Source organism: Platalea leucorodia, assembly GCF_965183815.1.
Source record: "Platalea leucorodia genome assembly, chromosome: 2".
Lineage (NCBI taxonomy): Eukaryota > Metazoa > Chordata > Aves > Pelecaniformes > Threskiornithidae > Platalea > Platalea leucorodia.
The window spans coordinates 72675984-72703914 of record NC_138824.1 but is presented as its reverse complement, the minus strand read 5'-3'; the positions used below and the strand labels follow the sequence as shown (position 1 = coordinate 72703914).

At 39.3% G+C, this 27931-nt stretch overlaps 1 protein-coding gene across 2 annotated transcripts in view; it reads left to right on the top strand.

Annotated features, from left to right (window-relative positions):
• GABRB3 (gamma-aminobutyric acid type A receptor subunit beta3) overlaps nt 1-27931 on the top strand; it is a gene marked incomplete at both ends in the record, with an annotated part of 193845 nt that overhangs the window by 153977 nt on the left and 11937 nt on the right. For both annotated transcript variants that reach the window (XM_082330611.1, XM_082330612.1), the window contains 4 exons: nt 8382-8602; nt 15397-15479; nt 16590-16727; nt 24315-24467. In XM_082330611.1, coding sequence (XP_082186737.1) covers nt 8382-8602; nt 15397-15479; nt 16590-16727; nt 24315-24467 — 595 coding nt within the window. The remainder of the gene's footprint in view (nt 1-8381; nt 8603-15396; nt 15480-16589; nt 16728-24314; nt 24468-27931) is intronic.

Below are 27931 nucleotides of genomic sequence, written 5' to 3'. Positions count from 1 at the left end.
AGTTCTCACCACAGTGGAGTAAATATTCCTTTTTTCAACCAAAAAGTGTGGATGGGAACAGACGTGTATTTCAGTTTTCATTCAAGGGCATGTTTCCCTTAGTTTTCTGTTCCTAAATATAGGTTTGTTTTATTTGTTACCTCTGGAGTGATTAAAAAAATATCACACAAGTTCTGGAGTGCCTTTAGAAAGGTCTTTTTACAATTCTATGGTGACAAAAAGACTGTAGTCTTTTCAGTCTGAAATACAGGTTTACTGGAAATTGTTTTGGATGGTTTTCATATTCAAGCATAGCAAATAAGAGGGGCATGGAGCTATATATGGATGGTCACAGTATTTAAAACACATCTGTGTATACCCAACTCTGGAGACTCTTAACTACCTCCATCACTGCTGTCCTCAAACACCTTGCAGACACTAAAAGAATTATGCATGCAATAGTCTAAGAAACAGGAAGACCTGAAAAAATATGACAAATAATATCAACTTATAGGGCTTTCTTTGAGTTTTGTTTTTCCTTCCAGATTTTTATTGATAATTCAAGTAATACCAAAGAGAGATATAAGTTGATATATTTGTGGAAGGACCAAAGTAGAAGTATGAGAAGTCCTTCATTGTCTAAAATGGGTACCTGGTAGATCCCAAATTTTTAGCCTCTGTTCATATCTCATAACTGAAAAAAAAAAATCCCATAGCTTTAAGATTTTAGGGCACTAGCTTGTTTCTCCAATTCACTGGTGGCACATCCCGCTACTGTGTAGGAGGCACAATCCATTAGTTGTCAGTTCCCATCTCTCTCAGGTCAGCTGCCTCAATCGTGGGAACCAGCTGACAGCTGATAAAGGTTGATTTTTTTTCTTCCCTGTAGGTTGTTAGCAGGATTTCAATTAGTGCAATTAAATGTACCTGTTTTGTTGAGGTCCTGTCAGCTCTAAAGTAAATAAATTTGTGCTTCGTGAAGCAAGTTCAGTGCCTCACTGAGCCTAACATTATTTTTCTTTCTTATAAGTCTTTTTTTTTTTTTTTTAAAGAATATTTGGTGGGTTTTTTTCTGACTTGAACTCTTTTAGAGTTTTCAAGTATAGCAGCTAAACATTTGACATTTCTATTCCTTTTTTTTAGGAAGGCTCCATGAGGTGTTGGATTTTATGTTGTATCTGTCCATCATCAAGTGGATTTTGATTGCAATTTGCCACATAATCTTTGGACAGATCTTCAGGGGTGTAGTGAAAGACTATAATTCCTTTAGCTAGCTTTCTGCCACCGGATCAGAGAGTATGATACCCTTGATGTGTAAAGGTGCACGTTAGTTTTTCTTTGATCAGTCCTTGGGGAATAGAAACTCCTGATTACTGTTGTAATACCTGTGATACTCTGAATCAGAGAAGGAATATTTAAGTATTCTCCCCCCACCCGCATCTGTCAGGGATTAGATAGCACAGACTGATTTCTTATTGTCCTGACTTATGTCCCTGAACTGAAATATTTGCAGGAACTTTCTTCTGTCTCTCTCCATATTTGCGTACCAAAGCTCAGCTCAAGCATTTGCTTCCTTGTCAGCTGGTGTCCTCTGATGTTCGGATGAGAGAACACCCGAAGAGCAGGAAGGCATCCCCATCGGCTTGTTGTGGGCAGAGGAGCACATAAAGAGAAAAGCCAATATGCAGCTTTTGAAAAGTAAGCTCCCATGGCCATGGCAGGAAGGTGCCATGGGGCAGTACCCACCAAGAGTGCCCGGCTACTCTCTTCATTCCTGTTGAGAAGCTTCTCTTCTGTTGCAGTGACCACCACCTGTCCCTGAAAAGCTGGGGAGAAGCTGCTTTGGCCGGTTGCTATGTCAACCATGCTCCCTTTGCCTGCAGAAAGCGGAGCGCTGGTTGGTATGGCAACCCTCCTCGGAGCACCCAGAGATGCTCGGTGGGGGACAAGCTCTTTGGAGAAGGCACTGTGGTTGCGGTGGAGACGGAAACTCTTGTGCCAAAGGCTATGAGAGGGCAGGAAAGACCCATGCAATCATACATGTGTTTGGAAAATTTTATTTTGTAGCATCAAATGGTTTCTTGGAGGCTAAATATTTCCTTCTATCTATTTATAACACCATCCTTGTGTGTTTCAGTAGAAGAGGAAAACAATCACGGTAATTTGGTACAAAGGATACCAAGACAACATGGATATATGGAGGGCCACAGTGAAACCAGTGTAACTGAGCTGCTTTAGCATTGCATTTTCTTAACAGAAGAGTATTTTAGCCACATGCTTGGGAAAATATGTGCCATGTTTTCAGCCGTTCATTGTTATACGGTTTTTGAGTGATGCCAGAGAGAAGCCTGGATCAGGATCTTATGGGTGAAATGAATCTTGAGTATAACAGCAGGTAGACCAAGAAACGTTAGAGGAAGGTGCTTTGGTGGGGTAGGGTGGATATGTGTGTGTCTGTGTGTGTGCACAAATCTCCTTCACTCAGGCTGCTCATGAACTACCTCTACGACCAGAGAGGTTCTAATCAGGCAGTTTTCTTATAAAAGACTTTGCAGAAGAGTGGACTTTGGTGATTTTCTCCATTCACTGACAATTAAATAAGTAATGTATAGTTTAGGCATTGAGCAAATCAAAATGCCAACAGGTAAAATGTAATATAAAAGTTTCTGTAATAAATCTTTAATAAAACCTTTTTTTTAATATGAAAGTTACTGAAGCTTTTAGAAATTTTTGAATGCTGAGAAAAATGTTTAAGTGATCATCTCACACAACTGACTAGTATTCCTGGTAAATTCTAACTTCCTAAGGTCAGCCTTTTTGAATATGTCTTTATTATATTCATATTTAACTATGTGAATTAATGTGTGCATGAATCCATTTCTCAGGTCTCTTCTGTGTATAGTAGGGGGACAGATTTACAGCTATGTTGTCAAAGCATAGGATTAATGAGTTTGGCTTTGCAACTCGCTTTGGGCTTATTGGGAAGAATGTAACTCAATCATCAATGCTTCAGAAATAGCTCCTTATACTATAGCAGCCATATCTAATTTTTGGAATTATGTGGAAGGTGAGGGAAGGGATCATGAAGTTATACGGAGACTAAGGCATGGATTTTCAACACATCTGTTTATCCACTGAATAAGTATTACTTTATTAACTCACCAAAAAAAAATAATCCAAAAGCCGATGGTAATTATCACATTTGTCTGTTGGTCAAGAAAACCAGGATGTGAATTTACATCCCAATGCAAATCTAAGACAGAAATCTGCATATCAGGTAGATACAAGGCTGTCCTCCCAAGCAGTAGAATAGTTCTTTTTTGCATAACTTTTCCCAATATTTCCAGTAATTTTCAATATATTTATTTATTTTGCACAAATAATTTCTTTTTATTAATTGCTATATTAACAGTATTCCATCATAATTATTAATTATAGTGCTCTATCTAGCCATCATTTTGAAGAAACAACATTTTTACAGCTAATGGAAAACTTTAACATCCTCGATACATAACACACTAAGACTGTAAACAGTGATAGTCAATTTTAGAGCATTATTGCTGCTATAAGGCTGTTAATTTTATTTTGATGAACAAACTATATTTTAAAAAAATTCTTTCCTTTTTATTGAGTGCAGGAGAGAAAAGCTAAAGATAACAAATCCTGTAGTAGAAAAAAAATTATTATTTGCTTTTAAGAGTACAGCATATTAGTATTTATTGTTCATTAGTCCTGTAGTCAGTGCTTTAGGTACTGTACAGTAGCATACTATAGTACATTCTGCCTCTCTGAAGTGGCTTTCTAGTTAAATCATAGTTGTGTTTCCCACATTGTATGTTCAGTCTGTGGAGAGACAAATATCACGTAGAAAACACTTAAAAATTTCTTTGTACGTGGTTAGCACCATATAATATTTGTGAGTCTCTGTAATTCTTGCTTAAGATGTTTTGAAATCACAGATAATACACATGAAGAATACAGGTATATTATGCTCTATTTAAGTTGTGATATAGGCCTCTTTACTATTGTATCTAAATTCCTTCCCAAGTATTATCTACTATTTGAGTTTTTTCTTTTTTTTTTTTTTTCTCCAGGGAAAACTATGTTGAAAAAACACCGTCACACCTTTATGTGTGCTTTTCCTTACATTAGTGGTGTCGTTGCAGTACTAGAAAGGCAAGGATGCTCGTCACTGTTCTTTATCCTTGTAGGATGTTCCATGGTCTTTGAATACACAAAAGAAAGCTCATGTTGCCTGTGCACTCCAGCTTCTCCCATTTTGAGGACATTTCTCCCGTACTTCAGAAGCCCCATGTTTGTCTTTCTGTCAGGGCTTTGAGTGATTTTGTCACCATTCTTGACCTGAAGCATCTATTACTGTGAGGAACTGGAGAGGGGAAAGGGGGACCTTGGATGTGGCATGGTATTGTATGGGAAAAAAATATGATTTATGGAGGCATTTGCTGCTGAGGAAATTGTCCGCTGCTCTGTGTGGTAGTTAGAATTTCTTAAGCTGGCAGCTCTGTGTCATCTTTGACATAAAATAGCACCCTAATACAGTAGCTGTAGTGGGATTAATCTCTTCTAGCTTTAGACGTCTACCCTCTTGACCTCTATATCAGAGCTAGTCATCATGAGCTCCCCTGGAGGAAGGTGGCCCTTAATAAACTTTGCAGGCTACTTACCTGGGGGTAGAAGTCAATCTTTTCATTTTACCTGACTAATACGTAGTACATTTTTTCCAGTCCACACTCAAACCATTTTCCTCTGGAGTACAGAAAGGGGGAAAACTTCTTTTATGGGTACAAAGCCTAGCAAATTAGCTAATCAAAGAATGAGAGCTGACATCCTCATGGGTTTTAATAAGCTTAGTTTCTGCTGGTGGTGACTTTGGTAGAGCCGCCCTAAGGAACTGGCCTTTCCTGCTCATTTTGTCACTGCTTGCACAGCCAAGCAGTTTCAGTGCAGTTCTAATATGAGTTTGCTGCTGCTTTTTGCTTTGAGCTTATCATAAAAAGTGTGATAATGAACAAGCATGGTTCATATTCATCCTTTCTATCTCGTCATCTTCAGAGCAGGTCAGGCTGACAGAGCACAAATGTACAGTGATCCTTCAAGGTGTGTGGTAGCACACATGTTTTCTTGGGCACCCTATTTCTGCTATGTCTGTTGTTCAGTGAAGAGAGTGGGATTAGGCAGACATGTCGGTGCATCTGGATAGTATATTGCCATTGCACAAGATGCTTCATGAGCATTTTCCTTAGTAGATACCAGGCGAAGAACGGGGAATGAGCTGATATATTGCATGCAATAATGTACTTTTTTTTAAAAAATAACTTTTCAGGGTATCATTGTTTTCAATACATGCAAATACAGTCATATGCATTAGCAGATGTATAGATAAGGGTTTCTTTTTATTTAAAGTTAAGATGAAATAAGAAGTGAAGGTTAATTGAGAAAACACTAATGAAATTTGTACCTTAAAGGATGTATTTTGGAAGTTTGTCTTTCAGTCAAGACACTGAAAGTTCTTCATGTTTGCTGGATGTTGCTGTTTCTGTGTGCAATTTGTAAACTTTTTTCTCCGTTGTTCCCTGCCACAGTAAATTTTAGTTAAATAAACAAATAAAATGACAATAACTGCTTGTGTTGTTACATATGTTTCACTTAGCTAGTTAATTACTCCATTCAATAGCTGTTAGCATGTATTTTATCTCAAGCCAAAGTAAAAAGGAGCCTAGCCTAAAGCTCTCTTCTGCTCAGATGTACTGCTTCTCTTGTATTTTAAGGCTGGCCGGTTCACTCCTTTCAATGCTGTGCAGTGCCATGCCATCTCTTTATTTCTGTTTTGCATTATTTTGCGCATATATTGTGCATTTATACATAGTGAGCTTTTGGTGTACTGCTCATGTGTCCACAGCTTTTATAATCCCGGATTTCTTGACACTGATGTGCAAACTGTTACAGAAGTCAAGCACACAGCAAATTTTGAATGTTAATAGAAACAAGCTTTAATTAAGGCAAAACGGAGCTGGTAGAGGATATTCATTCTAATACATCAGTGTCAGAAAATTGGTTGCAGAGAACATGAGGAGAGATGCGGTCTTCCTGACATGCTAGTGGAAGCGAGGCAAGTGCGTCCAGTGTAGCATGTACCTCGTTCAGTGATGAGCAGGGACGATTAGTCCCACCGAAGAAAGCTTCCGACCAAAAGGTCGGAGCATGTTCTCCTGAGTAGTCATGTTCGATTTGAGTTTTGAAGAATGAGCTTCCTTCCAGGCAGGTCCACACGGGCTCCTTTCTCCCATCACCGGGCCCTTTTGTTTTCAAAAAGTCTCCTACTAGTTTCCTAAAATGGCAACAGCTTGTCCTTGATATCTATAATGATTTATTTTTCTAAGCAATTAAAATTGATTTCTTAAAGCTATAGCAGCTCCCTCGTTAAAGAGAATGAATCACTGAATAAAAAATGCAAAGGCTCTGAGCGTAAAAGTCATGCTCAAGTTTCATTTGATTTCAGGGAAAGGCTGTAGGGCTTGAGGGAAGCAGGGCAGGATCAGTGCCTGAAATTGGGTTGTTTCCACATGAAACCCATTACAAGAATGGACTGTTCCCAACAGCCATACTTAGAAAGCCTGAGCATCCTTTTCCCAAACAAGCAGTAAGCCTGAGGGGTTTTGCATCACCAGCTTGTAGGACCAGATGCAAATGCAGGTATCCTGTGGCTTGCACACCTGCTGCTAAATATTTAAATGTGTTTGGAGATCACATAAATATCTCAGTGTTTTGTGAAGAGTTTCATGAAGAGTTTTATCATTTAGAGCACTTCTGTAATTTGAAAATCAGAGTTCTAATGGCCTGTACTTACCGTCTCATTTTTTTCATTGTTAAATACAGCAATATTATCAAACCTAAAACCAGTGTTTTCTTTAATTGTAAACATTTATTTCCATATAATGAGAAAGTCTGTTCACCTTTTTTATTTCATGCATAAAAATAGGTTTTCTAAAAATGAAAATGTCCTTCCACATTTTGAAAGTTATGAGGGAAAGAAAAACTTTTGTCTTTTCTTTCCTAATAGGAAATTTTGATATTTCATGTGATATTTTTTTTTCAATTTTGTTGTCACTTTTAACTTCAAAAGGTTCCCGATTTTTTTTTTTTTTAATAATACCATGAAGCTAATGAATGAGACCTATTGTATAGGACTTTCAAAGTATTTCAATATAGCATTATTATGATGTGACCAAGTCAAGTTAGCAAATTCTGAAATGAAATAAAGAATTTTAAAATGGATGTTTTAGGCTTCTGTATCCATGTTATGGCCTTCGGCTGGGGCTGCATGGCTAGAAGGCGCGTCCCCTGGGTGGTGGATAGGGGATCCCTCTCTGGAGGGTGCACCGGATAAAACTGAAGAAGGTGCCACGAACCAACGCAGCCTAAGGGAAGGCCACCCTGGCAGAAAAACCGCTGGCCCTCCAAGTCATGGGGGTTGGGCAGGAGGCCAACTACCTCCTCCCGGAAAAAAAAAAAAAAAAAGTTGCAGAAACGACGAGCATCAACTCGGAGATGGAAAAAATCAGTAATGAAGTGAGGAGGAGGAGATGGAACTGGATCGGTCATGTCTTGAGGAAAAAACCAACAGAAGACTGCGCTGTGGCCCTTGGGACTCCAGAGCACGCAGCCACAGACCGATCGAAGCGGAAGAACGATGTTCGCGCCTTGTGTGCCTCCTGGCACTGAGAGAATTCAGATCAGATTCAGATCAGATCCATGTTATGGCTCTTATGTTAGTGATCACAGCACTTAGCAGACACCATGAACCTTAGCTGACAAAGTTATAAAAACCAAACATTGGCATTAGTAGGATTTTACTGCAATTTACTGTTCTTCTAAGTACCTATGTAGCCTGTTGATGAGAAAATCTTTATGTCACTGCAAGATGCAGTCTCACACAAAGGCACATGTATAGACAATACCTTTGCAGCTTAGTTTTCAGATACAATTTTGCATACTACTTCAAAATACTGTGAATGTTTTTCCATTCATCTATCAGTTTTAAAAACGGGGAAGATGGCAGTATTTACCTATTGCCACTTTATCATTCCACAAACATCATAATTTTGGGTAGTTGTCAGGGGGACTAGATGAAAGAAATGGAGGAGCAGGACAAAACATACCGATAATAGCTGAATTTCTTAAGATTTGATTAGAGTGATACTTGAATTATTAGAATTATTTAATAAGTGACAGGAATATTTAATGTTTTTATTAAGCATTTTTTTCCAAAAAATATTTAAAATTAACCAACAGCAAAATAAGCTAGTGATTGATAGGAAAAAAAAATTTCTAGTTACACCAAGTGTGATTGACTGTTGTGCTTCTCTCTTTTTCCTCACCAGGATTACACTTTGACTATGTATTTTCAACAGTACTGGAGAGATAAGAGGCTGGCTTATGCTGGCATACCTCTCAACCTCACACTTGATAACCGAGTGGCAGACCAACTCTGGGTGCCTGACACTTACTTCTTAAATGACAAGAAATCATTTGTGCATGGTGTTACTGTGAAGAATCGAATGATTCGCCTTCACCCGGACGGAACAGTGCTTTACGGCCTCAGGTCTGTACTTCCATGATGAAGATTTAATCACTGTCGTTATGTATTGTTGATATTTGCTTCCTGGTACAAGGTTATTGGGTAGTGTATTATGTAACCTTCCCTGTAACTCCGAAAGATGCCCGTAGAAAACAAATGACACACTCGATGTTTCTTAATTTTGCCAGAAGCATCTTCAGTCAGGTTTTATCTGTTTCTGTAGAGTCACCATATCTGGAAAGCCCGGTGGCTATAGGAAGCAGAAAAGCATTAATTGTAAACCTGAAAATTTTGTCCAAAATACAGGCGGTAAGATTGAACGTGGGTGCTTATGTTGTCGCTTGATGTGTCTGTAGTCTATAAGGAAAAAGCCACAAGCAGCCCTGGTTGAATGGAGTCAGCCAGAGTCAAGATCATGACTATGGGTACCTTCAGTGACTTCTTCAAACAGGGATCAACACTGCGATGTGTTATATTTCAAACCAGAGGTATAAAGTGACCTTACATTATCCTACTTTCTACATATTTTAGGCTGGACCTGTGTTTTCTTTGTTTTATGTCATAGCTTTTATGGTTAGGAATGCTGAAAAATCCTTCCCTTAATAAACACAATTACACTAACAAAAATCTTAATGGAAGACTCAGTAGTATCAAAAAGTTGCTTTCTTGGGACAGGTTACTCCATTTGCTTCAGTGGTTTAAACTGTACCAGCAAAATAAGTCTTTGCCAGTGAATGCTCCATTTCCATCATCAAAATTTTCTTGTATTTTTAAGCATAGATAAAACTCAAGATTGCTGTACATACATAGTGCAAGATAAAGAGTCACTAGTATAAAAATGAATGAGATCTGAAAAGTGGAGCAGATGGATTATATGACTAGTTTACCTGCTTTTGTTTTTATCAACAGTTGAACTTTTCACCTGACTTGGGTCTTGGCTTCTCATCTCTTTAGCTCCTATTACATGTCATGTATGGACTGCAGCTGGACGAATCTTTCTAGACAAAATAAGAACAGACTCAGCCTATTATGAAACTTGAAAGAAGTTTAAGATATTCAGGAAATGTTGTCTCTATAATTAACTGTTTTCAGCAAAAGTAGGCTTTCATCTCGCATGCTATTGACCCAATATGGAACACTGCAGGTTTAGGATTCTTTCCGCAAGTAGTTAAATGTCAAATAATGATGCAAGATATTTTTGTTTCCTTTATCTCAAGAACCATCCACACAAGCAATGTAACAAAACAGTGATGGAGATTAGAGCTCTTGTGATTGTAATAATGTATAGAAGTCTTTCTGCCACGCTCTAAAAACACTTGGAGTCATTCATAGAATCATAGAATGTCCTGAGTTGGAAGGGACCAACAAGGATCATCGAGTCCAACTCCTGTCCCTGCATAGGACAACCCCAAGATTCACACCATATGTCTGAGGATGTTGTCCAAATGCTTCTTGAATATTGTCAGGCTTGGCACCGTGACTGCCTCCCTGGGGAGCCTGTTCCAGTGCTCCACCACCCTCTGGGTGAAGAACCTTTTCCTGATATCCAACCTAAACCTCCCCTGGCATACCTTCCTGCTGTTCCCTCAGGTTCTATTATTGGTCAAGAGGGAGAAGACATCAGCGTCTGCCCCTCCTCTTCCCCTTGTGAGGAAGCTGTAGACCGCGATGAGGTCTCCCCTCAGTCTTCTCTTCTCCAGGCTGAACAGACCAAGTAACTTCAGCCGCTCCTCATATGGCTTCCCCTCTAAACCCTTCACCATCTTCGTGGCTCTCCTCTGGACACTCTCTAGTAGCTTCGTATCCTTTTTGTACTGTGGCGCCAAAACTGCACACGGTACTCAAGATGAGGCCGCACCAGTGCAGAGTAAAGCGGGACAATCAGCTCCCTTGGCTGGCTAGCAATACAGTGCTTGATGCACCCCATGACACGGTCGGCCCTCTTGGCTGCCAGGGCACACTGTTGGCTCATGTTCAACTTGCTGTCGACCAGAACCCCCAGATCCCTCTCTGCGGGGCTGCTCTCCAGCCTCTCGTTCCCCAGCCTGTATGTACATCCAGGGTTGCCATGTCCCAGGTGCAAAATCCAGCACTTGCCCTTGTTAAACTTCATACAGTTGGTGATTGCCCAGCTCTCTAATTTGCCCAGATCTCTCTGCAGGGCTTCTCTGCCCTCGAGAGTGTCAAAAGCTCCTCCCAATTTTGTGTCATTGTCAAACTTGGATAGTAGTCCTTCAAGTGCTGCATCCAAGTCATTTATGAAGACATTAAAGAGCACTGGCCCCAAGATGGATCCCTGCGGAACCCCACTAGTGACTGGTGGCCAGCCTGATATAACCCCATTTCCTATAACCCTTTGAGCCCAACCTGTCAGCCAATTGCACACCCATTGCATTATGTGTTTATCCAGCTGTATGCTGGACATTTTGTCCAGGAGGATACTGTGAGAGACAGTATCGAAAGCTGTACTGAAATCCCAAAAGATTACATTGACTGGCTTCAGGTGAGGATTATCTGTCATAAAATAGTGTATTTGAATAAGTTAGCTTCCTCTTCTGCAAGATGTAAATGTCCACAAGCAGATTGCATTTCACTTGATCATATTTGCTTAGAAGAGATTTCACCAGTGGCTCATGTGTGGCAGACTTCTTTCCATTCCCTTTACTCTGAAAGCACGCAATATCCAGAGTCAGATATCCATGGGGTGAAGCAGCTGAGTTACTTAATGAAGGATAACTGTCTGAAATTAAATCTTTGAAAAATATAGGACATTGTGATCAGAAGGAAGAAAACACCTGAGCCTTAGCTCCATTGATTTAAAGACTTGAGCTTTGTGTTGCCTACCGCTAGCCTATCTTCTTGTGTTGTGGCTTCAGAGTATCCAGACGGCATTGGCCTCAAGCCACAGTCTGGAGACAATGATTCATCCTGTGGGCTGAGACCAGAACCTGGAGTTTTATGTGCCACAAAACACAGGGTCACTGAGAATAATAGGGGAAATATTGGAGGGTTGCAACCGATTATAGAATATCCACAGAGTAAAGCAGTTTCTCAAAAAATATATAACGAAAGTGATCCCGAGGCCACACTGGCTCTGTGTTCTCTGCTGAACAATGTAGAATTTATCATAGTTTCGAAAGACTTGACCTTCAGTTATCCAAGGTTTCTCTCTACTTCAGAGTTTGCTACTGCAGCAAAAGCCTATGAGAGTGGGGGAATGGGACAGTAGCTTTTTGAAGTTCAACCCATTTCTGGGGAAATTTTCTTCTTTGGGCATGATACTGACATTGTTCTACCTTGTTCAGAACAATATACAAGACATATGATGGTACAACAGCTTTTTTTCATAGTACACTGAAAAATAAATATGACATTGTAGACTGGGGATCAAAAATAGTCTTTCTGACTGCTTGTATGTTTGCCATGTATACACCTCTTGTTCTCAGGCAGTACAATGCTAACTGTTATAAATAAATAGAATGCAGGAATATGTGTATTTTATCAGAAAGGACTCATGTAGTTACCACCTGTATATAAAACATGAGGGATGTTTGCAAGGTGAAGAGGTTAGTTGTGATCGGTCAGACAAGGCAACTGCACTTGTTTCTGTTCGTTTTTGGATGAACGTATTTCTGTGTCAAGATGAAAAGAGGATCAAATTAACCATCAGGACTGTGACCTAGTCACATAAGAAGTATTTATATTGCTTAGACTGATTTATTCTGTAAACTTTTGGGGGACAGAAAATATCCATCAGTTGTTTGTGCAGCACCTCCCAGCACATCACAGATAATCAAAGGCAATCAGCCCGGTAATAAAGTAGCGGGGAAGGGTAAGAGGAGCTATATCCAGAGGACAGATAACAGGAGTAGGGAATTTTAAACAATTAAAAATATTCCCTTTGTGTATTGTTTTCACCCAAAATGTATGTGTATCTGTGTACCGCTTTATCTTTGTCTGGCTTGTAATTGTTTCTCTATCACTGCTGTGATGATGAGTTCTTGAAACCTTGTTGTCCTGCTGTGTCACGCAGCATCCCATCCCATAAAAAATAAACCTGCTCTTCTTGGGAGCATGCATAAGCCTGAGCAATTAACATTTGCTTTTGGTGAGCATTTGTGCAAGTTAAATTTGGTTGCTTGAATGTTCATTCAGGAGGGACCTCTGAGCACTCAACTTACTTTGAGTAAATGGGGTAAATCTATTTCTATCTATATCTAGCTGTATCTTCTTTTCTAGTAGATATTTATGAAATTAAAAACATATGTTTTGCTGTAGTTGAAAAAGTTACTTGAGCAAGAATGTGCAGTTTCTCATACTGGAACTTGTGACACAGAACCATTACAGTATGTGAACAGGCCAAAATAAAAATACGTTCCTTAAAAAGTCATACGGCAATTAGTAAGTTGAATGAAAGTTTGCCAGCTGCATAATTTTTAATAATTCTGTCAAATTAATCATTTTTAAGTGCATGTTTTCTGTATGGCTGGCATTTAAAGCTAGTTATACAACATAATAGTTAAGATCCTGGCACCACACTCCCTCTTGTATCAGCTTAGCTCATGTGGATTCTGCTGCAGGATCTTAAATGAGCCCTAGATTAGTGTAGGTGAATGTACTGAAACGTGGGATAGAAACCTCATAGTAGCAATGCCCAAGTGTGCCTGCTTGTTTTACTTTTGATTACAGTTACCAGTTGACTCAGGAGCAAGATCATTTGACTGCACAATCAGTAGGGCTTTGTAAAGCTGATTACTGCTAAGACCTTGTCATTTAAAATGTTCATTAGTGATCACAGATTTAGGACTAAGTTTTCTCCTCTAAGACCCTGGGCTAGTCCTAGTTTTATATGCTTAGCTAGAGCTGCTGGCAGTCGTCATATTGAGGAGACATTCATCTCCATAATTAATAACCCTGTGTCTAGCACCTTGCTAGAGGGTCCAGAAGGGCACATGCAAATGTTGACTGCAGAGAAGACGTCCCTCTGAACTGCTGAGGAATTGCTGTTTGTAAAGTATTCCTGGCCACTGGGACATGTGTTAACAGAGGAACCAAAGCATCTCCCAGCAGGCATCTGGAGGAAGGTTGACCTAAGTATCCTTCAGTGACAGAATACTTGGTACCTGAAAGCCTGTGGGACCAACATAAGGGTATTCAGAGGACACCCAGAGTGAACAGCAGTGGCAGAGACATGATCATGCCATAGATAAGGCTGGGAAGGACAAAGATCAGCTGTGTGCCTTTCTTACTGACTACTGGTAGGAACACAAGCGAGAAGATATGCTGAGTAACAGATCCTTGAGCTTTTTCCTCTCCTTGCTCATCCATTGCCTTCGTGCTCATACAACTGTCTCTCCCTGTGCAAAGAAATCATAACATTTTCTTGCAAAAGCACCTTCTCAGTCAGAGAAGGGTGGCCCCTGCTGTCCTTTGAGATAGTTGTAATGGTCTTAATCCCTTCCTTTGGATATTATGTGGTTATCCATCTGAAATAAACTATATGCTAAGGATAAGCATTCTTCTGTTCTGGAAGATTGGACAGGGCATTCATAATAACAGCAGCAAGGTTTTTTTAGTGTGAAAGAGTTGAAGAAAAGCATCTAACTAACTGCTTTTCTCCTCCTGAAATGTTGCCCCTGAATTTTAAAGTAGTTTATTATATTAGAAGGCTGTAATTTCAGAAGGTTAAAGGATTAAAGAGAAAGCTTCAAAATGGAAAAAAACACATGGACAAAACCTTAACATTGAGGGTTCCAGTTTTTAGAGGTACATTTAAGGCATTTCCCCTCTTGTATTATTAACATAAATTATCACCAGAATATTCTTTGTTTAGGAACTAACTGTGTACAAGGTCCATCTCTTCTTTGTATCAGAAAAGGATCAGTAAGGAATGAACCTAGTCAGGCCCAGAAGATAATTTAAATGTGAAATTTATATGAAGCCATTATAAAGAAAATTATGCATAATAATGTACATACTCTTGATGAAGGCTGTGATTCAGCAAAACACTGAAATATGCTGAAGATTAATTGTGAGCATATGGTTATATCTGTCTAAAAGTTAGTACAAATATATAAATCCATTAATTTAAAAATAAAGTCCCGATTATGTGTGAAGCTGTTAATACAATTGTTTTGGTTGTGCATATGTATTGTTGACACTCCTGATATGCAAAAGCTTGATGAAAAATGCAGATTCATCAATAGTGAAACGTTTTGCAAATTAATTCTTACTGTGCTAAATTGCCTGCATTGGAAATGGAGAAGCAAAAATATATTGTTATTTGGGGAGAAAATTTAAAATTTAATATGGCGCTTCATTACAAAATCCTCTTTAATTTACTTTTGAAAACTAGAGAAATATAGTCAACTTTGAAATTAAGTGTTTTGCTGAATGTAGGACATATTGTTTCAACATTTCAGGTTTTTTCTAGAGCTGCCACAAAACCAAGGAATCAGTTATTCACACAGCTCTAATCATTTTGACATTTGTGGCAGACTTTTTTTGCTTCACATTTTCTGATATAAAGTCATATTTTTTAATCTCAGCAAATGTTTGTGTAATATTTGCATATGCAGATAGGTCCATTGAACCCCAAAGGGACTGGTTGCATAAGGGTAAGTCACAGTGAGTTGTTCCATTGCAGTCAGTGTAATTGCTGTTGTGTTCAGCTACTGCTCCATGTAAAACTATGGACCAGATTCTCAATTATCGTAAGCTATTCTTCAGAGAGTCCTCACTTTGAAAAGTAAACAACAACAATAACAAAACCTGGATTACTGGCTGTACAGTAATTCTATTTGATGTTTGCATTTCAGAATCACAACCACTGCAGCTTGTATGATGGACTTGAGAAGATACCCATTAGATGAACAAAACTGTACTCTGGAAATAGAAAGCTGTATGTACATAAGAAAATGCATGTAAAACCTAGTTCAGATGCAGGGCAGTTTTCCTTTTATAGAACCGTGTAATATTTACACTGGTGTCTATAAACACTATGTGAATCATGTAATTATCACCCTTTGGATTTTTTGTTTGTTTGTTTATTTGACTTTTTAAAAAAATATAAGGGGTCATCCATTTCTAGATGGATGGATACATCCTAGAAAAATGGGTTTAGGACAGAATGAAGTCATTTGTTGCTCCAGCCTGACTTGGCAGAGGCAGTGACTGGATGCTTATCTTCAACACAAGGGAACGAATGTTCATATTTTAATCAGATTCATTTTCGAGAGAGCAAACACTGTGATATCATTTTCTTTCAGTATGCTTTATTACGCATGGATGGTCTTGCCACAGGAGCCGCCCTGGGCTTTCAGATCAGCCCCATTTATGATTTGCAATTGTGTTCCAAACAGAACCAGATTCTCTCTTCCACCTAGTCATGTCCTAGGATTGCAATATTCAGATATATATTTGCACTTCAATAGTTCCTGCTCCATTTCTGCTATTGGCTGGAGAGTGTGGGCCATATACAGAAAATACTAGTATATATTCTGTATTCAGCTGTAGTTCTCCACTACAGCAGCTAATGGAAATGGTGTGACTCACACTCTTTAGTGTGAGTGGAAAAGATCTGCCCCAATTATGTTTGTCTGTATTCATTGAATAATCTACCTTCTTCTGGTGCTTATCATCAGCATAAATATACACGTGGTTTCAGTGCTAAATGCGTATGATGTCTTAAATCATGCTAATCTGCAATTTTGCAGATTATTGGGTAGCATTTTCTGTCTCGTTGGGGCCATTAATCCTTACATGAATTTTATGAGACTGATACCAAAAATAAAAAAAGAAAACAGAGTATATTGCCTCAGATTCCTGTGCAAACTGTAATGGCACAGCTCTTTGGGAGACCTTCCCACACGCATACAGAACAAAATACCGTACACCATTCCAGATGTTCTGATTCTTTTCGTTGTCTCAAATGACAAACCGCGTGTACTGTGTTTGAAGCTACATTTGAGTCTGCTGTTATTTCTGAGTTATTCTCCTGTTTTGCCTGCAGATGGCTACACAACTGATGACATAGAGTTCTACTGGAGAGGTGGAGATAATGCGGTCACTGGGGTGGAGAGGATTGAGCTTCCTCAGTTCTCCATCGTGGAATATAGACTGGTGTCAAAGAATGTTGTCTTTGCCACAGGCAAGTATTGTCATTTGCCCATTGACTGTTTGATTTCCTTGTGTATGACAATTACTGTTTTATTAATCATAATTAATCATTATTAATCATAACTATATATAGTCTGTGTTGTGTGTTTGTCTAAAGAAATTACTTACTTGATAAAGCCTGGAGGCAGGAGTCCATGAAGTAGCATTTCTTGTTTATCTTTCTTTTTCTTGTGTGTGTGTGTGAGATACTTAACCAGACACCTAAATATCTATGGTCTAAATAAATATGAAGTCATTCACCTCTGAATCATCAGTTTAAATGTAGCCTACAGGGTTACTGGTCATACACAAGTATGTTTTGGCATACTAGGTAAAAAACCCCACCATTTTTATGAACACCTCCGTGCAACTTTTCAGTGCATGTCTGTTTGGTTGTTGTATAGTGAATGTAATGTCTTTAATATCTTGATTTGCACCGATGGGTATATAGTACTGTATACATAGCCAGGGCTTTTGTCATCATTGTTAAGATGCTAAAATTAAATCCCTGGGTTTCCTCCTTGTTTCCTTGAAGATGTAATAAAAGTTACTGGTAACTCACAGCATTGGATGTCTTCAGGTGACAAAGCACAATGTTGGTGTACCTGTTTAATGTTAGACGCCAACATAGGAAAATGTTACGTGTGACAAGACCAAAGCAACACAGAAAGCCATCAGCAAGTGTGGGGCCACTATTGGGGACCTCCAGATTTTCAGTACTCTTCAGATCACGGGAGTGTGCTGTTCCGTCTGTCCCAGCGCACTAGAACAAATGAAGCACAGCTCTATTATGTTTGTAAGCATCACTTCACCCACTCTTTGGACACAGCATCTGTTTCAAAGTACACAGAAACACAAGTTGTATTTCAGAACAAAATGTAAATATTGCTGAGATTGAAATTAATATGAGGGGCTTTGCCAACTGCTGCTGTTCTTGTTTATTGTTGTGAATGGAAGGGTGGGGGTTTTTTAAAGAGAAATCAATACTCTAATCCTATATCCCTCCGTTCTGCAGCCAGTGTCACCTTTGGCAGCCAGGGCTTACCTGCCCCGCCACAAGACTGGATATACTTTTGTGGAATGGCTCTTTGGACAACAGTGAGAATACAGAGAACTTATTTGGGAAGTTTTTATGACAGTCCAAAGCTACCTTTTAGTTCAGTATGACATACTTCAGTAAGGAGATGATTTAGTAATTTAGAGATGAGAGAGATTTGTTAAATTCAGGAAAAAGAGAAATCCAAAGAGCTGTGAGGCAAATATGAGAGGGAATGAAAACTAGGAGTAGACATTTATGTGACTGACCAAATATTCAGAATCATAACAGTTCCAAAAAAACTTGTGGAAGGAGTAAAAAAGTCTCATACTTCAGGGTTTAAGACAGCTTGACATTAGGGAGTAGGATGAGACAGTCACAGAGAACAGATTACTCCATGTTTCTTGTACCATTTTCAGAGGCATATAATTTATGTCACTGATGAAGACATGATACTGCATTTACTATTATTTTGGTACAGGACATTATGAAAACACTTGATTAATTGTGGAATTTTGTGACAAGTATTTCCATGCAGGGGAAACATGACATTTGTTTCTCAAAACCACATATTTAACTGTAAGTCTGAAGCATGCTAGTGAATCTGATGGATAAAGTCAGCACACTCTTTTCAAATTTCTTCTCAAGACCCTACTTCTTTATGGTCCTAGTAATTAGGGCCAGTTTCTACATTTTTGTGGAAAATAAGTCAGGCGTGCTTTTTTTTTTTTTTTTTTTTGCTTTGAGGTTACTGAAGTCTCAAGGGGAGATATTAGTTCTTTGAGCTCAGTATCTCAGTGAACATTTCAGAGATTTCAGTACTAGTGTGCTTTGATTGTATAAAGCTAAAAGAAGACTTCAGAGTCATGCCATAAACAGCTTTTGGAGTAGTCATTTCTCCTATCCTCCATCCATGAGGAACAGTGCTGTATAATCTTGTGTAACTTATGCAAATGGAAAAATCTGTTCCCATAGTTACTACTGAGAAGCAACAGTAAGCATGAGAAAAAACCCATAGATAATGACATAAAGCTGTGCAGGGCTGCAAGAATACTGGAGGAACTGCATGCATGTTGAAGCATAGCATTGGAGTTAAAAATGATCTTGCCAAATTAGCAAAATGGGTCTGAAAAAAAGTATAAAAGTCAGTATGGACAAGTGCAAAATACAACATTTATACAACTAATTATTCCTATTCAAATTCAGGACAGGGAATACCAGGTTAGGCCAGAGTTCTTTGTGTAGAAATCTAGGGGTTACTATTGTTCTCAGACTGAACATGAGCCAATAGCATCTTTTGGGGGAAAAAAGAACAACAAACAAAAAACACATCCTACAAGGAGTCTGACTTGCATTGCTAAGGCCTGAGCTGCATATTTGTGGCCATGGGTAGCATTCTTCAAGACAGTTGTGGAGCAATAGAAGAGGGTCTAGGGAAAATTAGCAAGTATGAAGTCTATAAAATGGAACACATGAGATTGCCAGAGAGCCAGGTATGATCGTGTAGTTTAAAAAAAGAGAACACTTGGTGGGAAATAAAGTCTTCAAGTGTCTAGCAGGCATCTGCAAATCATGGGAAATAGCCTCTTCTCTTTATGCATGATGGAAAGAAGAGAAAGGAGTATTTAAATTGCTGTGAAGAAGGAAAATCTGGTTTGACTATCCTTCTAACACCAGCTGAAGGCCATACAGGCTGCCATAAGACATGTAAAATGGCACTGGATGCCTACGTGTCAGTAACTGAATTAAGCCCATAGTCAAATGGTATCAAATCAGTGCTGTCAATGGAGCCTAAAGAGCTATTCAGCTCTTGAACACCTCTATTCTGTCAAGTGAATAGCTCTTAGGACACTATTCAGTTGCCTAAACATAGGTTTCTGGTGCCTCTTGAGATGCTGTAGAGCATCCTGCGTAGCAGTTAGGCTGTTGTTCCGGAGTCTTACAGTCCTGTGTCCTACGTACCAATCTAGTGCTTCAGTATTAGTTACTTAACTACTATATAAGTTCTACTCTTCAGTAGCCTAAGGCATCTCAAATGGCATTAGACACCTCTATATAGGCAATTAAATCGCGCTCTTAGAATCAGCTGGCTCTAAGTCTAGGTCTCCATGGTTTACACTAAGAGCTTATGCGCCATCCATGTGTAAATATCTGCATGCAAACACCTGAAATTAAGTGCCTAGACCTGTGACCTGCATCCGCATCCTAAACGTTTGTTATCCAGAAATTATAAGAAACTGAACAGGAATGGGGATATGTAAAACAACACCTAAAAGCTTCAAGATGCATAGCAGTCAGAGCCAGATTAGCAACCTGTTGGTAAGAGAAGGGTAGTCTTGAAAGATTTGAAAATTAATTATTTGCTGTATTCTGAAAGATCAATCTGTAAAGTACATTTCCAATTAGCCAAAGAACCTTCCCAGAAGAACAGATTAAAATAAGAATTCTGTAACTGACCAACTCTGTTATCTTAGTTCATATTGGATAAAACAGCACGAGACTAATTTAGCCTTGGAGCTAGATATTTCAGCTTGCTAGCTTTTAATGAAATTGAAACAGAAACAAGTAATTACTTTTTACGAAGTGCCCAAATATATGAAAGAGGAATATTTTGAGCTCAGTTATTGATTAAGTATTTGTTTTCATGCCTGCATTCCCAATACTGTTGTTAGATTTAAATACTTCAGGCAAAATTCTGTTATTCCTGTATATTTAAATTAGCCCATAGACATCAACATGTTATATGAGATGGGAGGAAGGGTAACAAATCTGGTCCCTGAACAGCAACACTGTTCTTTAGGCAAAAAACAAATTTTGATGGAATGTTAACAACTAGAATTTCCTGGTAATTAATCTCTAAATGTACTGAGCCTTAATTGACAAATCATTATCCAAGCATAATCAGGCAAGTAACAATGTAATTGTTGAGCTCACCAAGAAATCCATTTTTATTAAATAAATTACAAAAGATGGTTTCTTCTTAGATAAATGAAGATCTGGGCTTACAATCTTTGTTCCATGCAGGTTAGGATCCATCCTTTTCACTGAGCCTTAGCCATCCAGACAAAGAGGGGGAAATAAGCAGGGGAAATAAGGAATGTTCCTTCTTTTAATTCTTTTTTTCCACAGATTCCTGTGGTCTGTTTGCTGGAGGTGAGATATTATAGCAGAGGTGGCAGGCTGGAGACAGGGCCAATAGATCATCTGTGAAGGCATAAAAGCAATACAGGTGAAAGTAATACAAACTTTGGTAGTCTCAGGGAGAGCTACCTAAAGGAGAACTCTGGCTGCATGGTATGAAAAAACAAAGCTACCAGTTCATGTTTCAATTTCAACCTGAACTATGCAAAGACAAAATTATTCTGAAATTTGCTGAGATCCAGACCTCCCAATAAAATTTGACCTTGGAAAATCACCACAAAACAGGATGACATTCTATTTACCTCTATGAAACTGAGCAATGTGTCAAGTCGAGCAAGTAGCTGTGATGCCAGCAAGACTTTTGGTTAGATTGCCCAGGAGCCACAGACCTTCAAAACCTACCCTGAGACTTGCAGGGCTGGGATTCATCTTGCTCTGATTTAAGGTGAATATAATTTCAGTGTCTGCATATGAACTAGGTGTCTTAGTTGATGGGAATCTACTCAATACAGTCTGCGGAGTCTGCAGACAAATTCAGTCCACCAGTAGGAGTCTATTTGAGGAGGAAATGGATAATTCTCTAGGTTTCATTTACTAGGTTGACAAGATGAACTGACTGTCCTGTAAATATAATTGGAGCTTAGACACCTAGCTCATGTGTATGCAGTTCAAGTGAGTTGCTTTATCAATTGCTATTTGAGATGGCATAGGGCAGTCGTCTTAGTCTCCAGCTGCTGATCAAAAAGAGGGGCTATGTCATATCCACCAGCTGCAGCCTGGTGTCTGACATGTCATGGGGCATCTCAAAAGGAACAGTGCACCTTCAGATTCGCAACTGAATCTCTCTGTTCCAGTCCAGCTCCAACTCTAGAGCAGGAAGACAGACAGCACTGACAGCCCTGGCCCTAGGCATGGTTCTTAGGGTTCTGTCTTCTAGCTTCAGGACAAAGAACCTGGTGCTTGAAACAACTTCATGTTGATGTCTCTGGCCTTGAGACAGCCTGTCTGGAGAGTCCACGTCTAAGGCCAGGTCCCGCTAGTTTCAGTAATTACCTTATCTCATTAGATGGAGATGATGATGAGGTAATGGATGATGGTCACGGGCGAAGCATTCAAGATAAATGTCTGAAGTTTGCTCTGTTATACTGTTTCTCAGTTCAGGATTTCATTACTGGACATTACTGACATACATGACATATTACTTCTCTCCACTGTTGACACACACCTCCTCCATCCACACCATTTTGCCTGCTTTATCAACAGCAAAGTGCTCTCTTTCTTCTTTCTCTGAGGTTCCCCAATGCATCCAGGGTCCTTGGCACTGGAGCAGCCCAAGAAGAGGCTTTGATTCAGTGATTCAGTTCCACTGAACCTTCTTGAATGAATCCTTCAGCCTATTTATCAAAGAATCAGTATTTTATGGGAGATTTTCCAGTCATCACCTCTATCAATGGTATTCCACAGACACACAGACCTAGACAGGACTTTTGGAAAGGAGGAGATTTATAGAGAATCCTTTATGTGGGTGGTGTGTAATATGAAATAATTTTCCTCAACAGAGCTTTATAAAGATTTCTGTCTGATGCACTACTCTTATTGCAGAAAGGTGATCAGGTCTGCTACATTTTTAATGTATTTCATGATGGCAGGGTATACTCCTGTTTTATTTACATAGTCTGCAGACTCAAGGCCATGGAAACCATTTCATAAGTAGCTCAATGAAAAAGTTAGGCTTTATTAGCAAAAAGAGCAGGCATGGTTTCAAAGAGAGAATATGTCTTTTGAAATGAAACATTGTTCATTGGAAAATGAAGATGTTAAGCAAGCTAAAGTCTAAATGGTTCTTTGCTGAAAACTATGTTGACTGCTTTAGACTGCAGAAAACCTTGGTCTGATTTTCATGATGAAATAAATTCTTCTGACTCTACCAATATTCTTCTATTGGTGAAACTAGAAGGCATTTCATCCTGGAAAAAATTACTACTGATTGAAGTAATCTCAGCAACCAAATTCATCTACCAGATACGTCTTTTTCCAGTGATAGTTCTTCTGAGATAGTTTGATAAAACAGTTAAGGATAGTTGCATAAAGTTTGATACTCCCTGGATGCTTCTGCTGCCTGGAAACAGTGTAGCATTTTTTCTGCCATATGACTCAAAGTATACCTAACTATCAGGACTGTGATGAAAAGAAATCTGCAGTTTTCTATTCCTTCTTTTGCTTTCTCTCTCAGGAAATCCATCATTCTTGTGTATATGGGCAAATGTAATTTCTTATGCTCATATGCAAACATATGAACATAATTTAAAGGGAAGTTTGTAATTTTTTATTTGTTTCTAGATGTGGTCTTTCATATCTTGCACATATATTTGCATTAGAATGGGTGGGATGTGATCTGATATCTAGTTGGGCCCTTGGTACGTTCAGAAATGTTTTTTAGGATGTTGACTGTAACTAGAGCTTTTAGATGAGCTATTAGAAGTATCATATCTAAGACTAGTAATGAAAACACTGAAATCATGGAGCTAATGTGGTGTGAATGACTACCTTTTTCTTGTACAGATATACTCAGATTTAATCCTCTTTGCATTTGGTGAAAGCAGTCACAATTTTTTTAACTGTTTGAGATTTCTAAATATATAAAATATATTCAGTAAGATTAACACCAATTTTGAAATACACCAATTTGAAGTTAAATAATAAAATGTCGTTTGAAACATTGACATTGAGGTTATTAATTTTTTTCATTATTTATTTGCTCCAATTGTAACAATTCATGAATCCTATATGTATACTGTATATATATACACACGCACATATAAAATAATCGGGGTTTTTTGCTTAAAATATTTTCGGAAGAAAAATTCTGTCCGGCTCTAATTGATGTTAGAGGCCTTTGGATCTGGTCTGAAGGCTTTTCCTCACTGGGAGTCATTACAATTTATTTTTGACACCACAGGTAGCATGTTTCGCATAGTTCAGATGTAATTAAGAAGTTCCATCTCATGAACAACTCTTCCATGTAAATACAAAACTTTGCACATTACTAATCCTCTCAATATAAATACTATACATAAAACTGTGTATTCGGGTAGGCATTTTACTTGGAGACCTAAGCATCTGTTTTTAAGAACTAACCGGTGCTCACCCATCTGTTCAATAATCTAGAGTAATTTACTCTCTCTTTTCTTCCCAAATACAAATTGCTTGGTTATCACTATATTCACTGCAAGGTTTCTTTTAATACCAACCAGTAATACAGTGAAGGCGTTTTCCCTACTGTTCTGCAGATGTCATAGTACCCCATAAAATGTGCATGCTTTCTACGGAAACTGAAGACAACTATCTGCAAGTGTCTTTTCTTCAGTATAAATAACACTGTTTTCCCCTTCCTTTCCTCAGGTGCCTATCCAAGACTCTCACTGAGCTTCAGGTTGAAGAGAAATATTGGATACTTTATTCTTCAAACCTACATGCCCTCCATACTGATTACCATTTTATCATGGGTGTCATTCTGGATCAATTATGATGCATCAGCAGCAAGAGTTGCCCTTGGTATGTGCTAAGAATGAGTGGGACATTAAAATGTCAGACTGAATGTAGCCTTCAGAGGTCATTAGAGACTGCAATGCGATGTCAGTGTTTTGATATTCCAAAATCATTTACATCAAAATAATGTCATTCGGTATTGCCTCGAAAGTGATAAGTTTTCCCCTGCATGCAAGAACATAGCTGCCACTAGATCTCTGACATGAGCTGCTCATATGGGTCCCCACCTTGTTCTCATCAAAGTTAATGTTGTTGTCAGTAGCTTCAGCGAGGGGACCAGCTCCAGAATCATACTCCACGGGCTTGAGCGTGGGCTTTTAGTCCAGTTCAGCGTGGGAAGAGAAGTGTGGCTCCAAGCCTCCTCCTGAGGTCCTGGGTGCTTTAGCAGACAGTGGCAGGAACAGACCTCAAGAACCATGTGCTCATTCAGAGCGCAGGGGCACGTCAGCTACGGACCATGACATCACGGCTCACCCTCAAAATGCACAGTATGCTAAGTGCATTTTTATGACAGCTTAAAGTGCCGTTTACCTCATGGCAGAAAAACACGGATTTAGCACAGATTGGTGATCCCAGTCCAAGACCTTTGCAGATCAAAGTATCCTTTAGATAAGGGATGGTGACTTCAAAATATCTCAGAGGAAATATTTCATCTATTACAGAAGCATACTCAGGGATAGCTAGAGACAAGGAATATTAAATGACCCATAAATAATCCTTATGACTACTGCTGCCTCTCATCTCATCCCAAATCCTGTCTTCAACCCTGTGCTTCCCAATAGCACATACCTTCCTTCCCAAAACTTGACATTAAGCCTATGCTGTGTAACTTCCTGCTATGCTCTCTCCTCTTCTTAAAACAGGAATATATTCCCTAGTTCTCTTATTTTTCTGATATGTACCACAGCAAACCATGACTCCAATCCATGCCCATGAGATTCCTCATCTCTGAACCATGTACCTCCCAAGATCCCCATACCAAAGCAGGCTGGGCAGCTACACCTATACCTTTTTGTGCAATATAATATTACATCCTAGCATCTGAACTTGGATAACTGAGGATATTGTAGATTAACTGCAGTTACTCTACAGTAATTCTACAGATAACTGTGGATTAGCTGGTGCATATGGGCATGACACAATCTGGCATTACCACGCAACAGCTAGTGCATGTTCAGCAGGTCGCAGCTAAATAGTAGCTTAATGGGAGGTGGGACATCGAGTCCAAACAGCTCTGATGTATTCATAAATGGACTACTGGATACTGAAGTTCCACCCTGGCAACATTATGACGAAGTGAGGGGAGCACTTCAAACACATCAGACAGCAACTAGATTTTACATGCCGGCCAGGACTGCAGAGAACAGATGGTCAGACAGAAGTTACCAAACCCGGTGACATTCCACACCCTTCTATAATGAGTTCACACAGTTTTTCCTTGTTTAAGGAACAGGACCATCTCATGTGGCCTATTTCTGTGTAGCACAAGTTCATCAAGTACCGTACTGTGATAACACAAATATTAGAACAAAAGTCAGTACATTCAAGGCAAGCTCAGGAGCCCAGATGTTCTATTTCCGATTGATAGAAAGTCCTTTTGAGAGGACGAAAATCCATCTAAATGGTTCTTCTGAGAAAACAACTAGTGCCTTGGTGATTATGTCTGTGATGTTTGTATAATAAAGTTTAGTACCATGGGTCTAATCCTGTGTTCCTTTCTATAGCCACTCATGAATCTGAAGCTGATATGAAATGGTATCAAAGTTTAAAGGCAATATAGCACCTTTGGACATATGTAAGTGGCTCTGAAAGGCTCAGTTCAGGGGAGGATAAAGCCTGCTGGCTTAGGTATTTGTTAGAGGAAGAATTCCCTGTGCAGTCCTTAGAGACATGGAGGCAAGCTTTTACTCTACCCCTGGAAGAAGCCTGTGTTCTCTGAAAGAGCCTGATTCTAGTTCATTCACTTCCATGTTTTGCTCCTGTCGCTGGTCCCTCGCTGCACGTGCTGTCTGTGCTCCAGCCTGCACTGAAGCAAGTAATTCCCTCAGCAGAGAAACCCAGGCAGGGAGCAAAAGCCAGCTCATTCTAGAGACTATGTGCTGTAGACGCTGCAGATAGAGGCTGATATAGGGCTGATCTCAAGAGAAATATTCAAAACCATTAATTCTGTTTAAAACTGGGTTTTTGCTAGTTAGCTCTAGAAGTTCCTAAATTCAGTCCTTTGAGTGGGGAGAAAAGTAATCTCAAAAGTTCTCACTTTTGGGAAGGGCTGTAATCACAAGGTTACCCTACTTTTATATGACAGGTGAGTGTCAGCTGCTTCTCCTCCAGCTGTGCTTTAAAATAAATTGTTGATCTTCAGAAGGGCAGTTGCCTGCAGGGTGTCAGGATCTCCCAGGGGACGTATTTCCTTTTGGTTAGTGATAGCCACCTTTCTGTTCAGTGTGCTTAATCTTCTGGGTCACCAAGAGAGCCACCAAACTCTCCCTGTGTGGTGTTTAAGGACCTATCTCTGGAATCTAGGTTACAGCCTGGGAACAGGCACTGAAAATGTGGGCATTATAACCCCTGTGGGGCAGGCTTCTAAGTCCCTTGTTGACCTAGGCTTTGGTAAGCATCTGTGGGATGACAGTGAGATGCCGAGGGTGTGTTAAAAGGAATCTGTGGGATTTCTGATGCAGGAATCAATTGGATCTTAGGTAATTCTTTGAATCCCTTATGGGAAGCAGCAGCAGATGATCCTACAAGGAAAGAAGCTAATTCAGGCTAGAGAAATCCCTTGGGCTGCAAACATATGATAGTGTTTGCTGCAGTCCTCCACCCTTCTCACCCCTGTTCCTTGTGCTGGCATGGAGGTTTTCTAGGGACTTTGTCAAAGTTTCTTTAGGTAAAAGTAATGTGTCAGCTGTACTCCTCATTCTACTGCAGAGCTGGGTGAGTTATACCCAATACAATTTTTAAATAAGCTTGTGCTGCGTGTGTCTCCACTGTATTTCAAGCCGTGAAACATCTGACATCAACACACACTTGTTTCACAGTTTAGAGGAAAAACACTGAAAACCGCATGATGCTGACCTACTAAATACACAAAATATCTGTTACAGAACCTCATAGGCTACTACCACAGTTCCCTGGAGTGACACTGTTTACACCAACAGCTTGATTTTGAGTTATATTGTCTCTATTTCTGTCTCTTCAGGTAAAAGAAGCTGTGCTTTCTAATATGGCAGCAATTTTCTTTTGTTCTTTATTTTTGTTCTGCCTACATTTTAGTGACTACTTACAAACTGATGGTATAATTATGGAATCAGAGAAAATAGTAATGGAGGGGACTTACTAGAATGGCTTGCGTCTTTTACCGATGTAGACTTACTGCACAAATCAGTGTTTTCAGCCACCTGTGATTTGCAATTCCCATAAAATTTCCAGCAGAGATACAAACCCTGTGGTTTATTGTGAATTCAAGCAGA